The following is a 24062-nucleotide window of genomic DNA, read 5'->3' as shown; positions in this document are numbered from 1 at the left end:
CAGGAATCAGACCCGATTTGCGGATCGACCGGCGGAAAATGACTTGTCGTGCAACTTGTCGATTCATCCATCAGCCGCGTTCTCGACCGTTTGAAAATCAAGCTTCCCGTGTTCCTGGACGCCGGGTCGATGGCCGAGATTGAAAGGAATCGACGTTAATTTCTCCTTTCCTTCGATTCGGTTTATTCTGTGTTACACGTCGGATATAAATATATGAATATATCCGTCTATGGAGGAATTTTTAACAAGCATCTAATTAGGGTTTGGATCTAATTAGAGATTACGGCGATGATTAACGCGCAGCGAGGAACGAATGCCTTGCTAGTTCAGTTTTCGTAGCAATTACCACTGTATTGTAATACTAATTACCGATTATAATAAAATGTGGCAAAGTGTATTGAATAATTTAGGATAGATAATAGTCGTTGAATAAAGAAATTCCAATAAATGGGTTGAAACGAGCGTTTCAGGAAATAATATATATATAAACAATATGTTAAGATAATTATTATCTTATCTACGAGAAATGTTAATTGACACACGATTCAAGCGTATGTGGAAATGGAAGGAAAAGGAGAAATGCGAGCACGAAGCAAATTTTTAGAATCAATTAATAATTTGTTGTAGCGCGTTTCGTTGTAAAATTATTCGGTTTCTTTTTTCTTTTTTTTTGTTTTTTATTTTCCGTTTCTTTGTACTCCATGAACGAACAAAAACATAGAAGATTTCGTGTCATTAAGGCGTCAGGAAGCGCTTTGGAGTTGTGCAATTTGTTCCATCACCACGGTTCGATAGTGACTTTAATTGGATACGAACAACCGAATTCGGTGTTAATTAAAGCTGCATTTTTACATTCGATCAATCTCTATTTTTTTGCAATATGTTTACTAAAATCTAGTTCTCGAGTATATATCCTTTCAATTTTTGATGCGCTGCGTTACGTAAAAAAAACTTTCTTTTTGATCATAAATCAAATCAATCGCTCGGGTTATATAAAACAAACTTCCTCCGATATTTCCTCCAAATGGAGAATAAATGTTACGTCAAAACCGATGCCGTTAATTCTTCGAACGCGTCTATTTTCTAATTCCTCTTTCGCGCCGCACAACTGTCTCTCTTATCCCGAACAACAAGTACAAATTATTTATCGAAACGTGAAATACAATACATTATAAACGACATTCGTAACTTTTCAGCTACCACTTTCTTGAAGCGTACAACGTATTCATCGATACGATATCATACGATTTCATACGTATCAAAAGGCAGAAACTACCACGAACGACCATGAACGATCCATTCCAATTCATAAGCGTATTTCGTAACGCGAGTTTTCAGATTTTGCAAAAGATCTAAGTCGTAAATCTCCATAAAAGACGAAGGATCGCGCAAAACGATGGTTGGATCGATCGACTCTCCTCTTAATGACGCGGACGCTACTTTTAAATCGTTCCGCCAGTGTGGCCATATCGAGGGCCAGCGGCGTAGGTCGTCACCGTTTACATAAAGGATACACGCGACGAACGGCAGCAGAGAGAGAGAGAGAGAGAAAGCGAGAACGACATATGAAAAAAAACAAGCAATGCGCAGATGAGTGGGCAGCTCATGGCCAAACCACGCGTAGGCCTCACCTGCGACAATCTCGTTTCAGGAAATGCGCCGTATCGCGTTGCACCATCAAGTGCAAGTCCACGGAAATTCGATGAAATCATTTAGATAACGTATAACGTATTCAGAGTGGATTGCGTTTGGAACAACGAATTTCCAATTTAACGAAGCTTCTTATAAAATACTCTTTGCGAATTCCTCGCGCGAAGAACGAGTATGAAAGACGAATGGTTTTTTAAACGTTTCGACAGGTGAATTAACGCGAGTTGTATCTGAAATTCCAGCTCACAATAGCTTCAGAAATTAAACGATTTGTTTCATTTAATGGACGATGTGGAAGAATAACGATTATTGTCCGTGTATCGCCTATATTACGCGATGCGAGGAATGCCTGTATGTACGAGAGACGCGCGGTGAATAATAATGATCTAAACTTCTCTCTTAAAGATTCTTAAATAAGCATTACACAGTCCCAACGTTCGTGTGTATATATATATATACTCGACGTTTAGAACAAAAGTCTCGGCGTACGAATGACAATTTTATCCGTGCGAACGAGGAATAAAAAAACTACACAGTCGATGAATTCAACAGGTGAAATATATTCGACAATCGCCTGTTACGAAGCAGGAATACAAATATTTGTTAATCGACGCCGTGGCTTGTAAATAAAAACCGTGACGTCTTTCCTCGGATGGAAGTTACGAGAATGCACGAATTTAACGAGAGAAGATCGAACCGCGTGATCCCGATGAGGTGGACGCTTTCATAATATCATGGTCGATGACTAACAGCGTGTCCATACCGTGCGAGGCACGCCGATGACGTAAGTACAAACACTTAGCATGTGACGGCGCCACATGAAAAATACCTTAATGCCGCTGCACGGTTGCTCGTAAATCAACGCTTTCGCGAAATTCATCTAACGGACGTTTCTAACGACGGATGAAAGTTTCGTAAAGTGTGACGAGGGGACACGACGATGATCGACGTTTCGCGCGATTTCGAGGAAAAGAGAAAATCGCATCCGATCAGAAATTTTATCGGATAGGAATAAATTTCGATCGGAATAATTCGTTGGAACGATAAACGGACGCCTCGTACGCTGGCGCGAATGGCAATTTCCCACGGCCGGTTGAGCGCAATCGAACAAGGAACGATAAATTCTGTCCGCGCGTGCAACGACGATCGAGCCGCGCATTTTCTTACGTTTCACCATCGCGCGCGCGCGCGTGTGTATGGAAAGATGATTTCTCTTGTCCCTCGCGGGAAAGCAGCGGAGACAATGAGAGAACACGTTGTCGCTCGACTTTCTTCGTCCGTTGTTAATATCTGACAGAATTTTTGAGCAAATGCCTCGACAATTACAATTCCTTTTCGCACGTCCTTTTCATTCGTCCTATTCGATTCTAAAAAGAAATCGTACGCGTTTCCTTCCACGATCTCGCCTCCAACCGTTGGAATATTTTACCTGGTCGGCGTCGAACGTTCCCTCCTCCCAAATGGGATCGTCCCATCCTCCGGACGATCCGGAAGAGCCCCTGCGACCCGGATCCCACGAGTTTCTCTTCGTATTATCCAAAGAATCCGTGGAGAGCCTTCTCCTGTCGTAGGAACCTCTTCGGTTAGAAAGCGGCGCTATCGATTTCCCATCCTTTTTCAGATTCCCGTTCGAAAGATCGGTGCTCAGCGTCACGTTCAAGTTGTTTCTTAAATTTCCGCTGGACCCAGCCAGACAACTTTTCAAATTCGACGGGCTTCTCGGCTTCGGATCGTTGTTCGACGACGGCGAGGAGGAGACCAGGCCGACGGACCTCGAAGAGTCGTTGTGCGACGTCGGGCAAGCGGGGAACAGGCTGGACAAATGATTAGCGTCTCGCCGCGGAGGCATCGGCCTCTGGAGGCTCGTCATCGATTTTGCCACGTAATCGCGCCTCAGCGGAGAATTGTAGCTCGACACGGTGTCCTTCTTCAGACACCCCATCGACCGACCAATGGCATCTCGTCGCAGCGGCGAACCGCTCAACGTGGGCGCGTAAAAATCTTTCCTCGTGTGATTGATGGCGCCCATGGACGAACCAAGCGGACTCTTCCTCAAAGTGTTGGGGAAACTGGAAGGGTGAAGCTCTTTCTTCGGTGGTGACATCGGCAGTCCAAGGGAGCCCCTCCTGCCCGGAGAAGATCCCGGGTAACCGTCTCGACGCCCGAGAGTCTCTCCCCTGTATTGATACGCGGTCCCAATCGAGCCCCTGCGATTCCAACAATTCTCCTTCGCGTGTTTCCCGTGAATGTCGCAACAACTCGAGTCTATCTCCACCTTCACTATGTCCGGATGATGTTGCTCCAACTTTACGTCCCTGAACAACGCCTCCAAACGACGTATCGCGGCTTGTTGATGCGCGGACGTCGACATGTTCGCGATTAATTCAACGATACTCGCTGTTCGCGTACCAAAGAGCTCCGCGTTTCCGATGCAACGGCTAATCCTGTTGGCCGCGCCACGTACACTGAGCTTCGACCGCGCTCAGCCGCATAGCTGCTCTCTGTGCGATTCTCTAACCCGTCACCCGTTTCTTACTCGTTGCTAGGATTTTCAACGCGTGCTCCACCAACAGAGGATTCGTCGAAAAGAGAAAACCTTGTTTCTAAACCTCGAAACTCGACGAATTGATCATCGAACCGACTATCTTTCTTTAACTCTCGACGCGAACAATGTATCTATAATCGCGGGTCGCGGCGCGAATCGAGGTCCAAACGCTTTCGCCCATTTCCCCTCAGGCACGAAACTCACTCTGTCCAGGCTGCGAACTGTTAACTGTCGTTCCACTCGGAAATGCGATGGTTAGGTTACATGGAAACGCGTGTGCGGCGTAACACACGTCCGATGAGGTACTGGGGAACTCCGTTGAGGAGAGAGACCGAAGGCCTGACAGGAGCTCTCCATACGGATCCCCACCAGGCCGATAGCATTCGTAAACTCCGACTCTCCATATTAGGTCAAACCTTATGGGTTTGTCGCGCAAAACTGAGGGAGAAGACCGAACGAGAGGCGGCCACGACCCTGGCGGGTTTAGTAATCGGGTCGAGTGCCGATTTAACATTCCCGTTCCGAGCTTTACTTTCTTCTCTTTACGGCCTATCCGCGGCCGTTTACACGCGCCTCCACCGCCCTCACCCCCTTTTCCTCGAGGTGTCCACGTTTTGTCCCGCGTTTTACGAACCTCTCTGCTCTATCTTACGTTCGTTCCCCGCGTCCGGGAACAATTGATCCCCGATTATCTCCAACAATCGTCGAATCGTTGCGATTAAGTTATTATTATTCTATTTATCTCGTTCTTCAGATTCGATTATCTCTTCGTTTATCTCCAACGCGATATCTTTCAATTTTTTTTTTTTATAAAAGAATTCTGCGTTTCATCCGACATCCTTGGTGACCGATAATCGATTATCGTATTTTTTTCTTTTTTTGAATTGGTCGAGACAAAATAAAGGAACGTTTTCAAACTCAAATTAAAAATTAGCCAATATTCCATATCGTAAGAAAGAAGTCGTGCGTATATTTTTTTTCTCGGGTAAGGAAAGTTCTATTTTTAGCAGATGGAACTAAGAAAGGAAAAATAATGTTTATCGTGATTTAATCGTGATAAATATAACTTTATGTTTATTACGTCTTACTGTTTTTTTTTTAAGAAAATGCTATAAATTTGGAATGGCACAATAATTTTGTAAATCATGCAATCCTGTAAAAGCTACGTAATAGCTGACAAAAGTATATATATATATATATATATATTTTGTTTACAATGCTTATATTGATATCAAATCTATAATTATCGTTACTCGAATGCTCGGAGATAAACGCAAGATTATTTAATCGTTGCAACAATCGTTATCTATATAAAAATAGAAAATCATAAAAGAAGATTCGAAAAATTCTGAAATAATACACGAAATCGATGAAATAAGAATTGAAAAGGAATACGTAAGAAGCGAAGAGGTTCGTTAATAAAAAAAAAAAAATCAAAGTTCTCGTGGAAAACAGACTACTAGCACGTCGGTAAACTCATTCGTGCGCTGGTATTTTTAATTAATTCCTGCATCACCAACAAAAAGCGAATAATAGAGTACTGACATTTGAAACAGATTTTCACGTATGCAACGAGATGGAGCTGCAATTCTATTCCAGATTCCACGTACTCTCCATATACGTATGCACGTAATTCGACTATATATCGATCGACAAACGATATACAAACGAATCGAATTATAAACGCCAATAATTCAATCCGAAACTATACTTATATTCATTTTTTTTTTCGTTTCACACATTAATTTTAATTATAGGTATAAAAAAAGAGCAATTACGCAGCATATCCAATTACAATCATTATATTATTAAAACGACAAACAAATTATTTTCCTCTTTGTTCTCTGAAACGACAAATTCTCGTAACACCGATACCGAGTCCAAATATTTAAAAATTCTATCCTTAACTTAAACTTATGGTAAACAAATGCACATTAATGCTAACGAGCACGTGCCGTTATTGAGTTACTAGACTTCTCCACACCCACATGACTGTTGATTCCAGTTCACCTTGACGGTCGAAGCTGCGTATCGCGCTTTTGATTCGAGTAGGAAAAGGTGTACCCTTTCGGAAAAGTGACACGCTGGCAAGTGTCCAGTTTCACGGAGCGAGCCATGTGACGATTGCGTCGCTGTTTATCAACCGACGATATCGCGTTTTATTACCTTCGAAACGACCCACCTCGAACCCTCGTGGGCACAGCCAGAAATCGCGCCCACAAATTTTCCAACGATTCCATTTTATCACGGTTTAACCCGTTAAACGGGCCATAAACGTCACGGCGCATAAACATTAAATCGCGGCCACGATACGTTTGATTAACTCGCCGCTTCCTCTCGTTATATTTTCCCTCCCTCCTGGCGGTTACGTCACGCGCTAATCTCGCGCATCGAAATTGGAGATTGTCATCGCCGTGTATGCGACTCGGCAAAAATCTAGGAAAAACCGCGGCCGCCCACGCGGAACGACCATTTTCGTCCGCGTCCCCCACGATCGTCTTCCAATTGTATCGACGCAAAGATGCGCTAGACTGCGCCCAGATTCGCGTCCTCCAACTGCGTCATCGCGTAACGTAATCCATCCGGCATTAGAATTTCGAGTGTAGGCGCGTGCTTGGACCTTGTTGTCTCAGGTAAGGACGTATCGCTTCGTTCCTCGCGGTTCACTTTATTTCACTTGGAATTTTACCGCGCAGAAGAAAGAGGAATATTTTCGCTCGATCGTACTTGTTTTTCCTTCCAACGAGAAAAACGCAGTATGGGAATCTAACAGTTTCGCTCCCACGCGATTTAATCTCTTTAAAAAGCGTGCGCAACGTCTATGTCGCAAGATGTATTCTATAAAGTGTTATCTCCTAACGCTACGGATCGATGAACCGGTTTCGTCCGCGATAATGGAGAAGGAAAGAGAAAAGACAAAACACAGGCCGTGACCCATTATAACGCGGCCAAAGAGAGACACCGCTGCCAACAGCTGTTGGCGATCCAGCCGATCACGTATTCGACCATAAAGTCGAATCGCAGAGCCGCGTCGCGTTCTCGGAATCGCACCTGGTTGGAGCACCTGGAATCGACATCGTCCGCGATACGAGCATGATACAAGCGGTGCACAATTGAATCTCGAATAATGTTGTAATTTTAAGAGATCGCGTGATCAATCGAGCTACGATCCGCGCAGAAAATCTTTCACAGAAGAAATGGTAGACGAATTATCGTCTTCGAATTATTATCTTGACATTCTCCGAGATCCAAGCAAGGTTAACGTATCGAGCGCGCAACAAACTTACGTCGAATATTAATGGAGATATTGGCAGAAACTTTACGTCGCGGAAGCGAGTCCTTTCCTGTTGACTAAACGCGATGACGTAACGAGATGCCACGTGAACAGGATACTCGAGCACCGAATAATTACGAATTATTATTATTACGACGATCGAGTGGAATTTCGCTGGTTAACGAGCGCTCTTCCCCATTGTTTCTATTTTCAATTCTATCTTCGAGCGGCGAGGAGCGTTTACATTCAAATGTAAACACGCGTTATCTGCACGGATCTTTTAGCAACGGAAACGGGCTAGATAATGGTGGAAATTATTCGACGGCAATAACACGGTTACATCACCGGCGACGAACCTTCCGGAAAAGGATTCGACGTAGTTGAAACATAGAAGATCGAGCGGAGGAAGGGGAAGTTATGCGATCGAACGGCTAATTGCGCCGATTAAAACCTCTAATTGGCAATTCCTCGAACGATCGATCGATTACGAGATCCAAGTCCTCGATTTCGAGCTGGAAACGTATCGAGAACGAGAGATTTAATTCGCCGAATTCAATTCCTCCAACTTTGTTTCCAACACTTTCACCGGTGTAATTCAATTAGCCGGATTTAATTATGGAGCGAGATCGTTATTTTATACACGCGTAAATCGTTGATAAAACGAAGCGGCGAAATATTCAAAGCGTGACGATTTTATCCGCCGAAATATATTTATACAATGTATTTTAGCGTTATGTTTTTCTTTTTTATTTTTCTTTTTTTTCTTTTTTCTTTTTTAATTAGAGGGAAACTAAGTATAAGAATGATTTACGATTTACGTGGAAATTGCTAGTTAATCCAGTTTCTCCGGTGGATTACGAGTAGAACTAACGCGTCTAAACGGGTCACGGGTTTATACCGAGCATTTATGGCAATAAGAAAAGATAAATGAAAAAAAAGTTGGACGTTAATTCGATTCTTTTCCCGATTATTATCGAGACCGTAATTTTATGCCGCGATAAATGTACAAAGAAACACCTGTTTCATAAAATCGTAAATATGTATATTTTCTATTTTATGAAATCGTTTCTTAAGAATTCTGCCATCAATTAAAAGTAGCTATTGGAAATTTTAAACTGGCGTAAAAATATCGCGAATGTTTCGAATGGCCGTGGTACATTCGTTCGCGATTTTACGAGGTTATAACAAATTTTATTGATCTCGTACGCGCATTCTTATCAACAATGCGTTTCTTGCAATCCAATACTGATAAGCGCGCAATGCATTCGGTATAAAGAATGATTAAAACACGATGAGGCAACAAAAGGTTAAATTCTTGAACAAAGGAACATTTAAACACGGTTCGTTAATTTCCTATTAAATTACATCGTAACGAGAATTTTATCTCGATATTTCGCGAGATAAATTAATTGTATCATCACGGACCAGATTCGAAACGAATCTCGATTAGCTTTCCGTCCCGATTTCATGAATAAATTCCGTCCAAATAATCGTAATGTCGTATTTACTTTACCTTTATCGGCTTCACGACGTCGTAATGACTCTCTTGCACTCTGGGATCGTAAGTGTTACCTAGCGCCGAGTTCTGTCTCCTGTGAACATTTTTCGATACCATTTCTCATCAAATGCCTACGTAAATAACTTCTAATCGTCAAATTCCTCCTCGCGAGGATCGTTAATCCGAGACTCTTTGCTATTTAATGCAATTATATTTCCCGAATCTACCTTATCGCTCAGTTGTAAATTCCTGACGAAACACTTACATCACAGGCTCGGATCCATTGATCGTAGGCTTCGGTGACTGGATACCGGATCGAGCAGGCGTACTCGTGTGCACAGGTGAAGGTCCTTTACTTCCCAAAGGCTGTTTCATGCTGTAATCGCATAAGGAAACGGACACAGTTAGCTTCGTTTCTTAAAAAAAAAAAAAAAACAATCGCAAAATCCCTTCAACGCGACCGTTGATTGTAATAAATTACGCGTGAAACGATTATTTGGCATTGATTGGTCGCGAACGTTTAAAGGATCATCGGCAATCGATAGACGACGAGGATTAGAATTATCATTACACTGGTCATTACATTCCTGGAGAGAAGGAATTTCGTACAGACACGCGCTCGAATTTCTCGAAAAAAAGAATGAAAAGGCCAATTATTAGATTCGAGAAAGAAAGGAATATATACCGATTGATGCAAGGCGGAGTGGAAGCAGCGCTTCTGAAGCTGCACGTGCTGTTGTGGCTGTTCTGTTTCGAATAAATCGGTCGATTGCTCGGGGAAGCGAGGCTGACACGCTCGGCAATCCGGAATCGAGGTATCGTCGGTTTGTGGTAGATCATTTCTGTTCCGAATCCAGAGAGATCGATCCGTCAAACTTGCCTTCCGCCCTCGAATCGTTGCGAAAACACGACGAGACCGAGGCGAGGATCGACGATTCGTGCGCGACGCAACAACAACCGCACGCACACACCACCGCACACCACCACCACCACCACCACCGCCGCCGCCGCGGACGAACGACGATCCTCGAGGCGCGATCGAAACGATCGATTCGCAACGATTTGACCGCGTCGGAAGTCACGGAATCCCGAGTGGCTCGCGTCTTATTTAGGGAGCGTGATTAAGGAGCGAATGGAATGTTCGTCGAGTTGTCCGGCCGTGTCGTAGTAGTAGTAGCGGTACGTGCACAACAACGACGGGGGGAACGATGCTGCTGCGGAGGAAGCCCGACGTGGAATATCGAGGGAGCCAAGCGGTGGCTACGATTTCGCCCGCCACAGCCATTAGACTCGACTGCCCGTCCACGGGCCGCGCTCGCTAATAACAAACCGTATCGCGACCTATCGCAGAGGCTCACTTTGTTTCCCAGACCAGTTGTGCTCTCCACACTTCGTACATCCAAACACGCTCGCCAGCATTCCAAGAAACGTAATTCCTTCTATGTACGTACAATTGTACGTACACGAAACGTGTGTACAGAGAGAAGAAAATCGTTGATTCGATGCATTGGAGAAATATTTGGCGAGATATTCGAATAAGCGACGCGATGCGATTTCATTCTTAATTCTCGATTGTTTAATTATCTTTTCTCTAGCATTTTACAATGTTGCTGGACGAGATAAGAGGTGTCTTTATCATCTATCGAGATTACCAACGATTCGAAAGAGGTGAAAGAACGCGGCAAAGCGATGGGATAAGATAATTGTTTCTCGTGTTCGAAAGCACACCGGTTTCCTGACGCGAGACACGTAGCGCGTTTCAACGACAAACAAATTTTTCACACTTTTCTAAATCCCAATTTTCTTCCTATTCAATTATATATTCTTCGCCTCGAAATTGTATTCGATATCGAACGAAACACGACAACGATCGTTATTTTTTTTTCTTAAGCCGCTAATATTACAAATTAATATCAAATAATATCAAATTCCATTGTCCGCGCCGTGATGGCGCGGTGAACACAATTTCGTAATCGAGACGTAATTGAAAACAAACTATTGCGAAAGAATGGGACACCCATCCTCCCCGTCACAGCGATTGCGATCGGTTCACCTTGAACTAACCTACTCCCAATGCACTTTTCCACGTTTACAACACCTGCTATTCTTCGATGCTAACGAGCCGATTATTCGACTCGAGATGGACGCTTATTTCGCGATTCTCCCCCTGTTCAATCCGGTCCCCGAACAAAGCCACGTTTGTAACCATAATCTCGGCCAGTCACGCGTACCAATTACGCGCCGCGTCTCGAAGCGTCGGCTCCAAGCTCGTCGAGTAGGTGGACGTTTTGTAAGGAAAACTCTCTCTATCTCGGTTGCCTCTTGGCGTGTGTGTCGCGAAGAACGCCGGTGTTCGAGCCAAGAAAAATGTTCGAAACGACCGGCATCCTCGATCCTCGCGGAGGATTAGCGTGACAATATCGTTTGGTCACAGAACCGAACGAGAACGCGCGCGAGAAATTCGAGAATTTCGCCCTTCCACGCTAAATCCGTCTTTCCAACGCGTTTCATCTCGATGCCATTCATTCGCCGACTCTGCCTGCCACAGTCATTTAACCAGGCCGTTTCAACTTGTCTCGCATAATTTGTAGAATTCGGGGGAAATTAATAAACTGTATTACGAATACGATCCGTATCTGTCGGCCGTAAAACAATAACACGCGTGAGGGATCATCTCGTAAGTAACGAAATTTTGAGAAGATTCGAAACGTGTGTACAAAAAATTTTATCGTCCTCTCTGGACGAAAATGAATTGGATCCAGAGTCGGGCATTAATTGAAAAAGTAACTAAATAAAAATCTCGAATAAAGTTACTTTAAGTAATTAATTATTAAAATGCTCGAATAACATTTATTTAGCTATATAGCTATTTGTTATAATTGATTATATATTTGGCTTTACAATTGTTTGCTATTACCAATGTTTTGAACGACGAATTAACTTAAAGTAAGCTTATAGGAGCAATTTTATTCGTAATTTCGACTTATTGAATTTTCTCCATCGCTGTCTACACCTCTGCTCGATTTTAATTAACGAATACGATCGATACTGAGACAATTTCGGGGAAACGTGAGTAAGCTAGGATTTCTTCTAACTTTAAATTGTGATATTGGCGTGGCCATTTAAAGGGATTTACGCTGGAACAAGTGAAGCGCAGTGAATCATTATGAATGGCCTCGTTCGTCGAATCGGTTGAAGGATCAAGGACTCTCGCCTCTTATTTCAACGGCCGAGAAATTTCTCTCTCTTAAATAAACTCATATTTCGCGGTTAACAAAGTATCAAATATTCGATACTTTTTCTTTGGCCCAATACCAATTCTTAGATCTTGTATTGCAAACGTTAATTACTCTCGTAATGTGCATAATAAAAAATTAAATAAAATCAGAATCTTTCGACGCATCTATATATGTGTTCTCTTTGCATTGTTTGAAATAATCCTCTTTATTACAAGATGGTATCTCGTTATTTTTTTTTACAATAATCGATCATTTCAATGATCGAGTCATTCGAACGTCCGTGGAAATAAAAAAAGAAAAATAAGTATATCGTTCCATCGTGAATCCTTTTAACCGAACAATTACGCGATAATTCAAGATAAGAAGAGCTTTGTCAGCATTACGATACCTCACGATAACCTTCATCAAGAGTAGACATAGAACAATACAAAGAATTGTATCCAATAAACGTATCTTATTATCCCGTTTAAAAAAAAAAGTTATCTTTAAAATTTCCAAATCTTTCGCGATATGAAATTTTTCTCACAATGACCGATATTATTATCAAATTGATCGATCGAAATAGATATTCATAATATGCATCCTTCGTTGTGTTTATAACTCGAATGTCCATGCAACGTAATCCAACACCGTTTGCACACGTACGCGACAAGTTGAGATTGATTACCTCGAGTTCGCGATGTTGCAACCGTTATATCGCGGCTTTTGAAATAAGTTAACCTTTTTTCTTGCCACGTGATTCGTGATAATTGAGATTTTTCGCAATAAGAAAAATGCCCGCTCGAATCTATCCTCGGATTCGCTCCATTAACGATCGATTTCGCTTGGAAACGAATTTTCGAGATATTCGTACGAAACGTCAAAATATTTTTCTCCGACTCGAGTTTTATTTAAAGACGACCCTTTAAATTAAACTCGAAGAGAAGAAAAAAGCGAGGCGTCTAGACGATGCGCCGCATACCAGAAATTTGCACATTCATCCGCGTTTTACGAGAACCGCAACGCGAACGAAACAATGAAACTATAAATATGCAGGACGGGCCCGACCAATGACGAAGCTGTACGGTTACGATTTCCCTGTGACAACGCGCACGCACTATTCTCACACATCCGGTATCCGAATTCGGAACAATGTCAACGATCGATGCCAATGAACCGGGTTTGAATTCCACTTTCGTTTCTTTCGCGCAGCTATCTGCCGCCGAGGAACCATTCCCTTTCTCGTCCACGTCCACGTTCAACGTTATTTAGGTTACGAGACAGGTAAATATTTGGAGAGCGTGGAGATAAGAAACTGAAACGCGTTCGTGAAACAGGTGTGTCGATAAAACAACCGTTTAAACGCCGCATTTTAGTTATCACCGGATGCAACCGATATGCCTTCGGAGAAAAGATACATTGCACTTGACATCTTGGAACGATGGTAATTTTAGCTCGTTACAAGACATTTACGAGGATACAGCCGGGACCGTTTATTCGTTCGAGGAAAGGAATGCGCGCGTGACACTCACGAGGGATGACTTCCCGCCGTTACTGATTTGTCTACCGTGGATCCGTCTATGCGAGATATGCTACGGTCGGTAACTTTTAAAAGAAATCGTCCCCTGTTGGATTCCGCTCTAATGGAAGTACGAATAATAATCGAGTGTGGAAAGTACGAGAGAGAAAGAGAGAGAGAGAAAAAAATAAAGCAAACATTCTTTAAAACATTTTTCTCCGCGATACGAATTTTAAATGGGCGATTACGCGCGTAATCGATTCTTAAGCGTTGATATTTTCTAACTTTCGCTTTTTTTCACTCGATAAAAGAAGAGAAGAAATTCGATTCTCGCGGGAGAGCAAAGAGCAAAGAGGGGTCATTGTCAAGGCGTCAAAATGATCCCTCTTTCTTTCGAACGTTTCTGTTGTCGAGAATTGCTATTTCGATCGGCGCCACACGTTAGTGTCTAGACCGCACGAGTTATTCTCGGCTCCCGCTTTAGTACCGTAATAAGCGCGACAAAGACATTCCTTTGCTGCCATCTGTTAGAGAATGCAGCCAACTACTCCGTTTGATTGACCGAGCTCCGCGAGACCATCACACGGGAAACAACAGTATTTGTCCGGATTATGTCGCGCGAATAACTCGTTGGGAAACGAGCCAACGTTAATTCGAACCGTCCTACCCCTCTTTTCCGTGATTGCTCGCTGCTGATAATCGTCGGCATTCCACCCGTTGAATAACGACTCACCGAAACGCGACCAACAATACGCTTTTGTTTCACCGTTTCCTGATCGTTTACCGATATGCTTCTCCGTACAAAAAAAAAACTATCGGTGTAAAGTTACACCGATGAAAATCGCTCGTTGCTCGAGTCGCTTCGACGATACGACGAATAAGGAATTAGGAATAATAATAAGAAAAAAAAAAAAGAAGAAGAAGAAAAGAAAAACTGTTCGCTCACCCATCTCCCTGAAGTCTGTTATCGACCACTTGAGCGGGTAACGGAGCAGACAATTGCCTGAGCAAATCATCCCATTCCCTTTCCTTCTGTTGAACCTTTTCCTGCAGCCTTTGCTTTTGCTTTTGATATTCTTTGAACAGATCACCGTTGTAACTCTGCTCCAGATGATCTCCGCCCAGTGAAGCCCTGACGGGGATCGCGGCTGGCTCCGTGATCTTTGCCGCGACACCGGTCGGCTTCTCCGCCAAAGAATCTCTTCTCGAGCTTCTGGCGGTTGACGGGGCCGGTGATTCTCTGCCGGCAACTCTACGCTCCGGCGTGGAGGCCGCAGAGGGATCGGCTTTGATAGCTGAAACGAGGGAAAACAAGCGCGAATATTAGGCTGTCGTCCAGAGGATTAAAGGAAAGAAAACGATTCGCTTACCCTCGGGACTCTTGGAGTGTCCCCTCGTTCTCGGAGGAGCCTTCGGCTGATTGTTGGCCGTGGTCTCCTGTATGGAAGGCAGTTGTTGGAACTCCGCGTAGCTCGAGCTAAGGAAGACGTCACCCTCGTTCTCGAACAGTCTGTCCACGCTCGTGTTCATCAATTTGTTATTCTTGAAACCGGTCAAATGAAAGCTGGCGAAAGAGGATCTCGACATCGGGTTTATGTCACCGGTGGACAGAGCCATTAGCGCCGCGGATGGTATCGTTGTATTTTTAGGGCCGGGACTCCTTGGTCCGAGTCCAGCTTCTAAAGCCGGCACTAAACTGCGGGACATCATGTCGGCGGCGGATCGTGGCCTTGTGAACGGCATCGCGCTGTGCGGGAAAGTCTTGGGCTTTATGGGAGTGATCAACATGTGCTCGGTCCAGGAGGTCTCCAATGACGGTCTTTCCAGCCGCTCCACGTCCACGTTCAACGTGCGCTGCGCGAAAGGCACCGCGAACGTCTCCGGTGGTATACTTTGCAGCCAAGAGAGTAGACTCAAGTCGGAATCGCTGAAACCGACCGAGCCGTCTAACAGCCTGGAGAAATTCATCTCCACCTGTCGATCGAAATTAGTAGGGAGAAATTAGTTCTTTTTCTTCCCTTTTTTACTTCCCGAAATAATACTTCTTAAACAGAGAAAGAAAAGATTATCGGGGGTAAATTTAACGGAATACCTGCTCGCTCTCCTTGGAGCCGGTAGCTTTGGCCTGGCAGTAATTCACGCACGACTCGTACAAAATCCCCTTGATTATCAGCTGTATAAGCCGATCGTTTTTCGCGGAGGTGACCGGATGAGCTGGATCGGTGCTCTTCCTGTCCCCGGGGAGAAACTTCTCCACCAACGGATGCACCTCCCGAAAGCACTGAACCCTGGCGTTGCTCGGATTCCAATCCTTGTACTGGAGGTGATCGGTGAGCCGCGGAAGGGTCAGCAACAGGCACAAGCTGCTGTACTCCTCCTTGGACGGAGCGACCTTCTCGAGATCGCTCAAGACCTTGACCACCTCCTCGACCGCGTTGTCCACGCTGCCGTTCGTCCCGGCCGCGATGAAGTTCGCCTCAGACTTGATGCAGAGCAGTTCCACGTACTTGTGCCTGAGGATCGAGTAGGTGAACTTTCTCATGTCGAAATCCGGGAGCGCTTCCAACGGCTGGATGAACTCGAGCACGTCGTCCCATTGCCCGTCGAGGATCAGCTGGCGAAGGAACAGGACATCGTCGCTGTATTGGCCGTTTATCACTCCTGTTTCTCGTTCCAACGAGAGCTGCGAGATGTGAAGGTCTCGGCTGTGGAGGAACTCCAAGGTTAGTCGTACCACATCCTCCTCGCGCAGCGTCAGGTGCGCCGCCGGCATCACGTACCGAATACGCAACCTGGACAATTCCAAGCGGAATAACATGAGAGAATCGCAGCCTCCTGTCTGTATCGATCAGAAATTTATATTTAACAACGATTATCGTAAAATTAAAATTGCCTGTCTACGTCGTATCATTTTTTCCTTTCTCTCTTAGAAAATTATGGAAAATTATATTTCGAAACGAGACCTACATAATATAGATTGTATGGAAGTAAGAACGTTAGTAGGCCGATGTCGAAATTACGATCGTTCGATTCGTAATTTAATACCGGTCGATAATAAGTAATAATCGTAAGGTTCGACGCATCACGATCTGATTCACCGGAATTGCTGTTCGAACGATGCGTGGTATTGCAAAACTGAAATAATGCCGCGCTCGCAAGGAATGTGCGAAATCCTTCCTTTTACAAGTTCGTTGCACTTGGAGGCCACCGGCCCTGCTGACATGCCCTGATTGTCGTACGAACTGGGTGGATAGATTCGGACGTTGATCAGCTATCGCTGTTAAACCATCCTCTTCCCGCGTCAATATTTCAATTACGCATCTCGCGTGATCTCCAATGTTTCGAAAAATTCTCGAAAACGTTCAACAAGAAATCGAGATAACGATCGGAATAGATTCATGCAAACTTTTCCGTTTCTCGGCCCAAAATCGTGGAAAGAAGATTTGGAAATCTGTTTCTCTCCAACTTTCTACGAACGACGTCGAAGGATGGGGGTAAGAGGAAGATTATCGATTGCCCGCTCCATATGGCGTCAAAAGTCTGTCTTCGAAACGAAATTTTCGATCAGAGGGCGACCTCTCCCGTTTCGCAACACGTTGAGCGAAAAGTGATTTCTCGTTGACAAATTTCTTTCTTTTTTGCCAGATGGACGAAGTTACGAGAATTTCATAAACGAATGACCCATAAAAAAGCTTCCACGAATTTGGCAAATTCGTCCAAGTAAACGCAAATTTGGCTTGGCAAAAGTGCGTGCCACGCGAATATACATATGTGGCATCAGCAACTTTGCGTGTTAATTTACGTGTTCGTGACAGAGCGCAGTGCAGTTTCGATCGAACCTTTAAACGATCAACACCAAGGAGAATAGTAACAACAACAACAACAACAATAATGGCACAGTTGGCGATGGTAAGATTTCGTTACGATTCCTCTCCATTGCATTTCAATTCCATTTACTTTTTAATCATAATTCCATAATTCGTAGCAGAGAAATGATAATAGAAAAAGTATTATTTTTATTCCAGTTCGTAATGGCTGTTTTCTTAATCGGCCAAGCTCTAGCCGACATCATAGTGCAGCCTGGATACGAGCATTCCGCGCAACAACGCGTAGCCACGCAACCCCCCGAAACCGTTCGGCATTCGGTTCAACAGGATAATCAACAGCAAGATCGTCAACAAGAGCGATACGCGGATCCGGGCTATCATTTGGAACTTCATCCAGTGTACGGAAATTCGTATCACGTTCCTAGCTACGCGGTGTTGCCGATATATTCAGGAACGTTGCCACCGATGTCAAAGGCCACCTACAAGCGATTGCTTTCCTCGTTGGGCGAAATTACCGAAGTGCCTTCCAACCTTCCACCACAATATTACCAATATAACCTTCCTCCGGTGAGCGGACTGCTTCGATCGTAATCCTTTTTGTTTTTTCGAAACAGCTTAATCGACGATATTTTTCTCAGGCAGTACACAGTAGACGCAAAAGGTCCAACGGCGAGAAGCTCGATAGTGCAGGACAGGGGAACAAACATGATGAAAATGATGTGGCCGCGAAGCCGTCCCTAAGCGATGACGCGATGTCGGTGGTTGATTTGCAAAATCAAGATGGTAAGATATCAATAATTCCTAACTTTATACCTTTTGTATACGTCGAGTAATTGCTTGGCTCGAACAGAGAAGCGCGTGAAAGCTCGTCACAGCGTGACTCTGTTGGGACTGAAACCGTCCAACATGCGCCCCGTGCACCAACAGTATCGCACCTACGACCCCCAACAAATGACGGGAGGTCAACAAACCTTGTCCCAAGCGAATCCGCAAGAAACGTCGCAGCAACAACAACAACAAGCTGCAGCTACCCCTTCACAAACCTCGAACCCCGACGCCGAGAACGTTCAACGCTCGATATTTTTGCAAGATCACCTGTCCCAGCAACCGCAACAATTTAGGCTCGAGCAGAGAAAGTTCCCCGAGCTGAGACCGCTTTCCGCTGGTCAATCGTCGCCAATCGTGGCGAAATCGGACGATCACGTGGCAGCCCGAACCTCCATGGTGAGAATATTAATGTCTCAATTTTTCTGCGGCGAAAAATGATTTAAATTTAAACGACGACGACGATTTTCGATTTTTCAGATACCCTCCGGAGTTAATAACGAGGAGATAGTGGGCACAAAATTGGGGGACATCTACAAGATAAAAGTGATTCAGAATCTGCATCAGCACGGGCGTGGAAGAACGACGGAGAACACGCCGAAGGAGGACGTCAGTGTGAATTTCATTAATCCGGGGAACAATAAGGGGGTTAATAAGAATTTAGCAACGGTGCAAGGTGGCGGGGAGCAAGCCGCGGCGCAAACTGGTGCAGAGCAACTCGTGCAAGTTTATCAACTTCCGGACGAGTTGGGGGTAAACTATGTACAAAATCCTCAATACATCGTTCTTCCTCAAACTTATCCCCTTAACTACGTCGGTAATTACGTCGACAATTATGCATCGGCCGTGTATCCGTATACGCCCCTCTACTCGTCCTACAAAATTTGTTTCGAGAGTCCCGACAACCTACAACAGCCTATCGCGTATCAGTTAGTTTAAGTCTTTGATTTTGCAAATCGAATAATCAATTGTTTGGCTAGATTGTATCTATTAACGTGGACAAAAAGTTCGTACAACTTGTTTCTTCTTCTTTCTCTCTCTCTTAGATCGCATTCTTACGGTTTTTTAATCGTTTCGTTGGTATTCCAAAGAAGTAACATGTTACGAACTTTTCGTCAACGGTGTTCTATAAGATAGTATTTTATATTTTTCTACAAATATCGTCCATAACGTGTAAGAATTGGATTGATATTATTTAATAAAACATCGTGTGTTTGTTACACCCTGTTTCTATCCTCTTTTTAAATCGTGCATCAAATTTCAGCATCGATTTCACCAGAAATCGGTTCAGGCGAAAGTTGAATTTGAAAGAAACTTTTCGTTTATTTTTCGAAATTTCGCAAACACCTCCGCGAGCGAGTTTTCATCTTCGACTCGGCTCGGGATTGCGGAAAGATTTCCCCATTAAGTCGACCTCCCTCGTTAATTAGTACATTAACGCCAAAGGCGACAAAGTTTCGCGGAGAAAGCGAGTTGCGGTCGAGCGACAACCATGCGACTGAACGAAAATTCAATTTCAGACAATTTCGCCGGGGGCGTTAATTGACCCGAACGGAGAGAGTGCGGGAGAAGAATCGAATGCTTGCAGCCGGAAAAGGAGGGCAAACACCGATCGAGCAATTTCTGATTCCTCGCTCCCTGGGACCCCCTAACAACTCGTCCTCTCTTTCTTTCTCGCTTCCTCCCGCCATCGTCTGTCCCCTTCCTTTCAAATCGAATGCAATTTCTTCGAAACACCGAAATTCGAAGGGAGCGGGCCTCGTTATTCGCTATTCGTTACCCTCGTCGAAAGTGCAAACAACGAGGATAATAATTGGCTCTTAGGCGTTGGAACGAAGTTGGAGGGAGATACAGCGTTTTTTGGACAGCCAAGTAGTAGCAGTTTCGACGTACTGGAAATTTAATTGTGGAAATTGTAGCTTTTGCGAAACGAATTGGAGAAATTTGTTATCCGAAGTGCGGAAGAAGACGGGTCCTGAGAGATGCGCACACGCGATTGCACGATCCGTATATGGGGTGAGAGAGAAATGGGGGATAAAGTCTGCGTTTTCACCGACGCGCTTTCACGTTGCGAAGAAGTAATGCTGGAAATTTTCGGCGAGAGAACATTCCAGGGAACCGTGGAGATTAATTTTCGCAGAGAGAGATACGCGTCTACTTACTTTTTGCTAACCGACCGAATTTAATTTCCTTTTGAAGCGAAAGAAAGACGAGGAAAATTGGATACGATGTATATTCGCGCTGTCCGAGAGATAAACGGCCGATCTGAAGGGAATCGTTTTATGTTTGTCCGTGCGATTCTGAGTGATTTAATAGCTGGTGGATTTCGCTATCAATGTTGCGCGAATAAAGAGGCGGAACCTTTCGTGGATAATCGATGTTCGCGTCGTATCGATAATCCTTGAAAACCGACAACAAATATTTTCTTTGACTTCGAGCTTCGAAAGAATCTTCCAAGAATTTCAACGAGAACATCGATAAAGAAGATCGAAAATATTTGGACAAGTAGCCTTGTATAACTTCGAATATCTCTATTTGCAGGCAATGGTTGGAAGAAATGGTTGAACGAATCGCTTCAATTATATTCCTTATTCTTTTTGCTCGAATCGTAGTTTACTTTTTAATTTCCTTTTTAAATCTGGTATAATAAGCAGCTTTATCGTTCGTTACGGAGCGTAATAAAAAGATAATAAGAGAATAAAAGGTATTAATGATGGCTTGGAAGAAAGATATTAGTTAGAGATAAGCGATGGAATTACTTAATTAATAAGATCGAATAATGATCGAGTCTTATATTTACTTTTTACGAGAGTCGTAAACTCGTGTCGAGAATATGGTAGCGATAAAAAAAAAAAGTGTCAAGACGTTTAAAATACGTTGTAAAGTTGTAAAACGAACCGTAAAAGATAATATGAAGCTGTACCGAGTAATTATAGACACTTCCTGCTGCATAATCGAAACTAAATTTCGTAGCGAACGAAACGGAACGAAAGCAACGTTTTCCGTTTTGTTCGCCACCGCGACGCGTTTACTCGACTTTCATTGCCCGTCAAACAATTGCGCGTTTTAATTTCACCGTGATCCTTGTATTTCGATCTGAAACGAGACTGCCAATTCTTCCATGATTGGATAGGTTAGGTTTGCCTTTCAAACGATGCGGTTTTTTTTAGAAGCCCGAAAAAACTGAAACGTCAATGTTCCTTTTTTTTTCTTTTTTGCGGTAACTGCTACTTTTTTCGATGGTTTCTATAAAAGCTCGAATTTTTATTTACCGATTTATTTGTTCACAAAACGGGGAAAGCGCTTTCTATGTATATATATATATCGTATAAACATCGAATAGAAGCTTTCGGAATTGGAATATAACGTTTCTTTTTTCCTTTCTTTCTTTTTTTCTTTGTTTTAATAGCGGGTAAAGAGAGAAATAGTTGAATCGCACAGCGAGAGAAAATATAATTGAAGAGAATCGTCAAAAAAAAATGTGGTAACGAACAAAACGGTGAATGTATTGAAATATAACGTTGTTCTGGACTGAATGGCCAGACGCCATTATCAATAATGGGTAAATGGAACGAAAGTTTCACCGATGAAAGTTTTTTTTTTTTTTTATAACTCCAACTTTTTCAACGCGCGTAACAATTTCGCTATGCAAATTAAACAGCCGACAGTTATTCATAAACGTTGCTCGACTACTTATTAAGAAAAAAAATGGCTAATTGATACGAAATCGATGGGGGAAGCGGCTTTTATCGAGCGGAAATTGCGAATCATCCGCAAATTGTTCCACCACATTTACCATCCTGCAACGGCCGATACAAGCTCACCGTTATTCTCCGTAACAAGTGGCTCCGAACGACTATAATTAGATGCTAGTTAAGGAGGGGATAGATATTTGCCAAACAAACTATCGATCGATATTTTATTACCACTTGCAAGTTATTGCGTACGAAAGAACAATGAGAACCATAAACTTCTTCTTATTATTATTATTATTATTTTATTATTATTATTTTTCGAAAAACGCGCGCATCCAATCTTTCTTCGAACGATTACTTTCAAACAAAAAAAAAGCGTCAAATTTTTCCAATGTTTCGAAAACATAAGAAAGAAGAGGAACGCTGTTCAACTTAACGTTTATTTTCGAGGTTGTAAACGCAAGTTAAAAAGGAAAAAAAAAGAAGCTCGATTCCACGAAACATCGCGTTGGTCCAAGCATCGCGAGGAGCAGATACACAAAGAGCGAAGTTGGAAAAATCTCCCGTCGGCTTTCAAAGCCCGCTAGTAGTTTCTCCATCTTTTCGAAACTGGCTGCTGGTTTAATGTCAGAGCCAGATCCTTTGCTCTCGGAGTTTCTCGGCTTCTCGTCGTTTCGCGATTCTGCTGGCTTTCAGACGTCCACCAACCGGTCATCGCGACGCTACGCGCGATTCAAATGTCCGGTTAATTTATTTGATAATCCACTCCCCCCTCTCCCCATATGGGATCAATATCCCCGTTTATTCTCGTTCTATTAATAATAAGTCAGACGCGAGAATGAGACGATGAAAGACGTTTGCTTTTTCCTCCACTTACACGTTCAACGTGAGAACTTGTCCTCGTTCAAGCGAACGAAAATAGCCGAGTTTCACCTTGTAACGTAATTATTATCCGAACGTAAACGCGTATTTGATAATCGTAACATCTTTGTCGTCGTTTCGTGTCGGCCTTTCTTCCAACTTTCGACCCCTTCGAAACTTTAATCGTAATAGAAGAATCAGCCCGCGTGAATCCGCAAAAACCTTTGCGAATATTCCGTTAATACTCGAGGGTCCTCCGCCAGCGAAACAGTCGAAAGAACTGTCCAGCGCAGATTTCCAGAGAGAGAGATTTTCGTTAAACTTTATAACCAACTCTATATATATAAGGTCGACGGTAAATGTCTCTTTAAATCGAGAATTCCACGATCCAATATATCATTGTAACAAAATGAAAAATTCCTAAATCTTACGGAATCCTACATTGTTTAATCTCGCTCTCGCCTCGTCACTCTTCGCCGATAATCGCGACAGAGTCGCAAAGTTGAGGAAACGCCTGTGTATGCATATGCATGCAGCAAGCGTGGTCGGTGGCTTATCTACAGGCACGATTTACACCCGGAAGTCTGGAAGAGGCCGGCCAAGCTTTCCCGTGAAGCGAGCTATCCCAACGCCGAAACCAGATACTAAACTAAAACTCCGTTGAAATAATTTAGCCTTCTCCTCGCTTACGTGTCGCGTATAGGAATACGTCAGGTGGCTCGTTTTCCCTTTATATACGGAATATCTCGCGACGGGCCATCGCCCTCCGACACGGTGCCGGCCCGATTCGCTACGTTTACTCGGTCACGTTTAGTCCGCGAGTATAACGATTCATAAAAGGGTATCCGTCTCGTCGCCGTTCAAAAACCGCGGCGGTGGTTTTCTTCGCACGAGCAAAGGAGCCATTACCCGGCCTGTAATGGAGGTATTCAACCAGCTCACCTTTGACCCGAAAGCTCGCGGTACCGGTACGCGTTTACTCAACGAGATAGCCACCGGTCACAACTTTTTCTTCTTTTTCAAGCGACACGAATTCCTTCCTCCGCCCCCTCCTCTTAGGCGAGGAATTCAACCGACTCTCGTTTCAGCCAGCTCGTTTCTGTCCAACCGTGTCCCGTGCGCATCCCAATAATTTTGATATCAGTATTTA

The 24062-nt window shown here is 43.7% G+C and overlaps 2 protein-coding genes across 11 annotated transcripts in view; one reads left to right on the top strand and one right to left on the bottom strand.

The window, feature by feature from the left end:
- LOC107992718 (uncharacterized) overlaps nt 1-19576 on the top strand; it is a 196033-nt gene extending 176457 nt beyond the window's left edge. For 2 of the 3 annotated variants that reach the window (XM_062083123.1, XM_017048759.3), the window contains exons 2-6: nt 17350-17613; nt 17730-18098; nt 18170-18314; nt 18382-18755; nt 18837-19576. In XM_062083123.1, the coding sequence (XP_061939107.1) occupies nt 17596-17613; nt 17730-18098; nt 18170-18314; nt 18382-18755; nt 18837-19295 (1365 nt within the window). In that variant the 5' untranslated portion in view covers nt 17350-17595 and the 3' untranslated portion in view covers nt 19296-19576. The remainder of the gene's footprint in view (nt 1-17349; nt 17614-17729; nt 18099-18169; nt 18315-18381; nt 18756-18836) is intronic. The other variant, XM_062083130.1, reaches the window with a different exon arrangement.
- Nucleotides 1-24062, bottom strand: part of LOC107992716 (WD repeat-containing protein 47) — a 62785-nt gene that overhangs the window by 23837 nt on the left and 14886 nt on the right. For 3 of the 8 annotated variants that reach the window (XM_028664345.2, XM_017048750.3, XM_028664344.2), the window contains exons 2-6: nt 15797-16496; nt 15075-15678; nt 14651-14999; nt 9233-9343; nt 8983-9061 (exon numbers count right to left, since the gene is read on the bottom strand). In XM_028664345.2, the coding sequence (XP_028520146.1) occupies nt 8983-9061; nt 9233-9343; nt 14651-14999; nt 15075-15678; nt 15797-16477 (1824 nt within the window). In that variant the 5' untranslated portion in view covers nt 16478-16496. Of the gene's footprint in view, nt 1-3079; nt 8942-8982; nt 9062-9232; nt 9344-9652; nt 9810-10325; nt 11784-13167; nt 13737-14650; nt 15000-15074; nt 15679-15796; nt 16497-24062 lie in introns of those variants that run through there. The other 5 variants (XM_028664348.2, XM_062083020.1, XM_062083027.1 and 2 more) reach the window with 5 other exon arrangements.

The sequence above is a fragment of the Apis cerana genome, linkage group LG1 (genome assembly GCF_029169275.1).
Source record: "Apis cerana isolate GH-2021 linkage group LG1, AcerK_1.0, whole genome shotgun sequence".
Lineage (NCBI taxonomy): Eukaryota > Metazoa > Arthropoda > Insecta > Hymenoptera > Apidae > Apis > Apis cerana.
This window is presented reverse-complemented; position numbering and strand designations above follow the sequence as displayed.